This window comes from Hypanus sabinus, chromosome 28 (genome assembly GCF_030144855.1).
Source record: "Hypanus sabinus isolate sHypSab1 chromosome 28, sHypSab1.hap1, whole genome shotgun sequence".
Taxonomy (NCBI): domain Eukaryota; kingdom Metazoa; phylum Chordata; class Chondrichthyes; order Myliobatiformes; family Dasyatidae; genus Hypanus; species Hypanus sabinus.
The window spans coordinates 32,049,150-32,054,711 of NC_082733.1; the positions used below are offsets into that span (position 1 = coordinate 32,049,150).

Here is a 5,562-nt window from a genome sequence, read left to right on the forward strand (position 1 = left end):
CCCTACATGGACCAAAACATCTGGGGTCTTGCCCTCCCTCTCGAGAATAACCTGCACCCGATCTGAGTTGTCCCGGACCCCGGCACCAGGGAGGCAACATACAATCGGAGACTCCCGATCTTCTCCACAAAATCTCCTATCTACCCCGCTGACTACAGAATCCCCTATCACTACCGCTCTCTTCTCTTCCCTCCTCCCCTTCCCAGTCAAGGGTCCAACCTCAGTATCAGAGACAGGACCACTGCAACTTGTTCAATGTAGGTCATCCCCACCAACAGTATCCAAAACAGTATACTTATTCTTAATGGGAACTGCCACACGGGTGCTCTGCTCTCTCTGTCTGCTTCACCTGCCTCTCATGACTGTCACCCATTTGCCTATCTCCTGTCTTTTTGGTGTGACTACCTGCTGATAACTCTTATCTATCTCTGCCTCTACCTCCTGAATGATCCGTAGTTCATCCAGCTCCTGCTCCAATTCCCTAACTCGGTCTGATAGGATAACACACATAAAATACTGGAGGAACTCAGCAGGTCAGGCAGCATCAATGGAAATGAATAAACAGTCAAAAAGGATCAACAGTGCTGATGAAGGGCCTCACCTCAAAATGGTGTAATGTTCTTTTGTTAGTATCGAGGCTGTCTGACCTGCTGAGTTCTGCCAGCATTTGTGAATATTACTCTGGAATTCCAGCTGAATCTCTTGTGCTTATGAAATTGTACTCAGCTCCAACATTGTATATTTCTATCTGTAATTAATTCTCCTTTATCAGAGCTTCAGTCAGATACTTGCATAATAATGCCCAGGGTTATTGACCAGAAAGTGTAGTTGGAAGATACTTCATTTAGTTATGTGATGAAAAAAACTCCATTACTCATTCATCAGCTTCAGATAGACAAACCAGTGGGGAGGAATAGGTAAAGAAGAGAGTCACAAAGAGAAAGTGTAGAGAGCGTGAGATTGGGGGGGTGGGGGTAGGGAAAGATGTGCCTCCTGTGTAAATGGTGAAGTTACCAAAAATGATGTGCTGAGCGGAGTGATTCCAGGTGCATATGCATTTGATGAGGAAATATTGCAAACTAGCTCAAACAACCAAAGAGGGACATTTTTGCCTGTTAAATCATGGCCTACAACAATGGTGACGAAGACCTGGAATGGGCAGCTATGACGAATTGTAAAGGGACAGCAATGTGACCTCTTACCATTTGTCAATTGGTGGAGACATGACAGAATAGTTTGGAGAGTAGTCTTTCAGGCACAGAATTCCATGTTTTTTATGGTAGTATATGAATTACAAGTTAGTATATCACATTTTAAATAATCATACATAAACATGAGCTTTCCTGTTTGATTTGATTTAGATATTTGTATTTTGTTCCTGTTCATATCTTTGTACAAAAGATTTAAATCCACTGATATATTTCACTAATTTTTAAGAGGTTTGCTACATTTACAATATCTGAAAAGTAGGCTTCATGTATTGAAAACAAGAAAATCCTATTTCATTAAGTGGAAAAAATTTAAAACACCATCTTCCAACACAAATGAGAGAAACCTTATTCATTCTTTTGCTTTTTCTTCTGTGCAATGTGACAAAGTCTCTTCAGCGCTACAACCACCAGCACTATTGCCATGAGTAACATGGACAACAGTAAGACCATCACATCCACACAATAGTAAACATACCAGGGCAGTCGGTAGGATTCAGAACGCAAATGTCCTGCTCCTTTGTGTCGGGCAACGTACTCAATCCAGAAAACGGCTCGCTCCATTGGCGACTGTGGTTGGTCCCGGTGGAGGGTAGAGAGTTTCTTCATGTTGTCCCGGTAAAATGTGCCATTTATCACCTCATGAAGTGCCTGCAATAGATTTGTGGAGTGCATGGTTGCAACATTAAGCACCTTTGCTGCACCTCGGGATTCAAGTCGAAGTAAATTGTCAAACTGATCAAAAATTAGAGGCATGCCAATCACTGGCACCCCGTGGTAGATGGCCTCGTAAATACCATTGGTACCACCGTGCGAAATGAAGACTCGTGTGTTGGGGTGTCCCAGAAGGTCGTTCTGAGGGATCCATTTTCTCAGTAGTGTATTATTACCTACATTGGGAGGGATTTCTCCATCATATCTCCAAATCACCTTCTGGGGTACTTGAGCAAATGCCTCAGCTATTTCCATTGTAATCTGCTTTGGCAAGGAATTGATAACAGATCCTAATGACATCACTATAAGTCCATGCTTTCCTGAGCTTTGAACAAACTCTTCAAACTCTGCCGCTAGTGGTTGGGCTGGTTTACACTGGAAGCCTCCAATGTAGACAATATTTGGCATGGTGGGTCTTGGGAATTCAAGTAAAAAATCTACTCTCATCAGCCACACATCAGCCCTCAGCAGAATTGTCTTGATATCTGTGTCTGGACTCAAATATCGATGACAGAGCTCATTGTATTTGGGATAAATGGTAAGTTCTACAATGGATTGAAAGATTAGATGTTGGATGAAGTTTTGTGTTCTTTGAAGAAAGGACATTTTGTCTGTTAGGTTTGAGCCTAAGATTGGGACATAAGAAAGGGGGGATGGGACAAACAAGAAGTGAGCCTCACCAGATTCTAACCATCGAACATTATACACCAAAGGAAGTTTTAAATAATAAGCAAGCATTGATCCAGTAACAAAAAAAGGGTCTGAAAGCACCAGGTCAAAGTTTGCCTTTTCAAGTTGGCTTAGTAATGTTTTGTTTTGAAATATTTCACTTATAATAAAATGGAAAACATTCTGACAGTTCCGCATAAACTGTAGAACTTCAGACTGGAACTCAATATTGTCACTGAAGCTCCAGCCATCCTTCCCAAGCTGAAGTGCTTTTTGAAGAATAAGACCAACTATATCCTTTACTTCAATGTTTTTCATTGGAATTACGATAGATTGATATAGGTTGGGCCTTTCTTTGATGTACCAACTTTTCTCAATATAAATCACCGTGAAGTTGTGTCCACGAGGTTTCAGTTTCTCCAAGAGAATTCTCATGTTGATCCAATGACTTCCATCGACAGGTACAACTAATACATTAGCTGACTGATTGATGGGACAAAGCAAGCTGATGATAATACCAAAGAGAAATGGGACAAGTGCTCGGCTTTTCCATCCAGAACCTTCCATATTAAGACGAATATCCAAAACCTGCTCGAGAATGGAAAAGAAATACTGTTAACAAGACATCAATTTGTTATTCAATTAAATGTGCTAGGTTTTCTAAAATTGACTCCTTCTACCTTAGGCCACGAACTTATCAATCACACCTCGTATGTTACATTCAACAATAGCTTATCAAATATTAGCCCAAAACTGATCAGTAAATGTTGCACTTCCATTTTGAACTTATGGTTCTTTTGGGAGCCAGCATGGATTCTATGGCGCTCTTCTGACCAATACCCCAACTTCTCTTCCCAAGTCCATGGACAGAGAAGTCCTTAAGTTTCTCCCACAATCTCTTATTCCATCTATGAAGGAGAAGCTTGCTTGGGCACATTCAGCTAGTGCTGAGGAATCTGCCTGTTGAGTCTATGCCAACATAAACCTGGAATGGAAGATCAACTTTGTGCTTTACAATGGAGGAGAATGGCTCCAGAAGAAATTAGTTTACATTTTATCATACACTTAATTTGAAATGTTTAAATGTTTTACATATTTCTTCATGATTGCTTCTGTAAGGTAATCCAAAGTCTTAACACGCATGAATTTGATGTGGATAAATCTCCCTGCCTCCGAGTCTTAATTGCCTTTTACATATTTTAGTGGCATTTTACAACATGGTCAGTTTATTTTTTTTTATTTGGGAGATACAGTTCAATATAGAGTAGGTCCTGAGCAGCACCACCGACAAACTTCAATTTAAATCTAGATTAATCACAGGACAATTTACAATAACCAATTAATCTATTAAACAGCATGTCTTTGGAATGTAGGGGGAAACCAGAGGATATGGAGGAATCGCAATCGTTCTATGGGGGTGGGGGTGGTGGTTGGGTAGGTCCAAATTCCTTAGAGAGGACACTGAGAGTGATCTCCTACCTCCAATGCCCTGGGCTGCAATAGTGTTGTTCTAACTGCAATGCCACTCATTATCCACCCGCACTTTGTTGGGAGGTGGGAAGCAATTGACACACCCAGAGCTCCACACTATGGTCAAAGGGGGAATGCTTATACTACACAGAAAACATACCCTCCCCCGTTACATTTGCTGTTGCAGTTTCCTCAGAGATCTGTGGTAGTTTGTTGTCCAATGTAAATTTCCCTGGCGATGGACAAGTGGGATGGAGGGTTTGGAAGACAAAATGTATGACAGAACATTGGGGAAATAAGGAAAGGAGAAAATGGGACCAATGTGGTTTTCTTTTGGGAGCCAGTGTGGACTCTGTGGGTCAAGCAACCTGACCAAAAGCCGACAGTAACTCAGATAACCTCACACCACAACGGTACTTAATAAAGTTGCCACTGAGAGTCTGTTTACTCTTAGATTCCAGTTAATTACACGTGATCTGGTAAACTGTACCTTTGCTGTACATTTGGAGACACTGACACTGGCCAAATCTTTTGGATTTATGTTCATCCAAGCTTCCTGCTTTTTGTCATCTGACTGGTGCAAGAATCTGTTACTTTGTCAAAACATCTTTACACCAGTAGGTAATTGTGAGTTTTAATTTACTGGTGTTTCAACTCTCCCAACACTCTCTGAATCCCGGAGAAGGAAACTAAATTCGATCCGTGTCTACATCTTTTACAACTTTGGATTCTGTAAACGGAACAGCGCCGCTCACCGGGACAATTAATATTCATCTCAAACATTATTTTCAGTTTTTAACAGCTATAACAACTTAATCCCCACGCTATTAAGCGAAGGAGAGGATAAGAGGGAGTCGAATATTCATCGGTGAACCAGCCTTTCCCCCGATGCTGCTTCTAAGTATGTTCACTTTGCGAGAACTAGGCACACAGCTTCAGACCAGATTATAAATTGTGTCTGTAAGATTACTGTACTTTAAAGTTTCTGTACTTTTTGTCAATTAAATGTAACTTTTCACTTACTTTTTAAGCCGATATTGAGCGTCCGAGGAAGTCTGGTCCTGGAGATAGCGATCAGGCAGGACGCAGCGAAGTTCAAGAATTTTCACACGGACCGGATTTTACAAAATCACCAGAAACCGAGTGTAAAGATATCTAAACTGCCTCGTCGTGGTTTATATCGGTTAGGGCTACCTGAATCACAGGGCGTGTATTCGTGCCAAGTAGGCGATGCCGATCACTAATTGTTCTCGGAAAGTTGTTAGCACACACCTCCTTCAACAGCCGTAGTCCATGCCAATCATTTCAGAGGGTAAAAAGCGATTTCCTGTGTCTTTGGAGAGGCTCATGATTCCTTCATCCAGAACCTGGAAACCAGCGGGTATCTCTCGCTCATACCCTCTTCCCTTGTGATCCGCCCCGCACCTCCTGCAAGAGAGACCCTTTGTTTTCCAGAAACCGGACACTGCGGAGCACTCCCGATAGTTCCATGACATCCAAC

General features: G+C 41.7%; 1 protein-coding gene across 1 annotated transcript; it reads right to left on the minus strand.

Moving 5' to 3' along the window:
• Positions 1 to 1,268: 1,268 nt before the first annotated feature.
• On the minus strand, positions 1,269 to 5,219 carry LOC132382353 (UDP-glucuronosyltransferase 2A1-like). Its single transcript, XM_059952475.1, has 2 exons — positions 5,085 to 5,219; positions 1,269 to 3,179 (listed from the first exon to the last, which is right to left on the minus strand). Exon 2 carries the CDS (start codon positions 3,156 to 3,158, stop codon positions 1,557 to 1,559), a length of 1,602 nt encoding a protein of 533 aa, XP_059808458.1. The 5' UTR covers positions 3,159 to 3,179; positions 5,085 to 5,219; the 3' UTR covers positions 1,269 to 1,556.
• Positions 5,220 to 5,562: the final 343 nt, after the last annotated feature.

Bases quoted from the DNA above. Each gene is read 5' to 3' on its own strand.
- LOC132382353 (XM_059952475.1), bottom strand. From the start codon at position 3,158: ATGGAAGGTTCTGGATGGAAAAGCCGAGCACTTGTCCCATTTCTCTTT.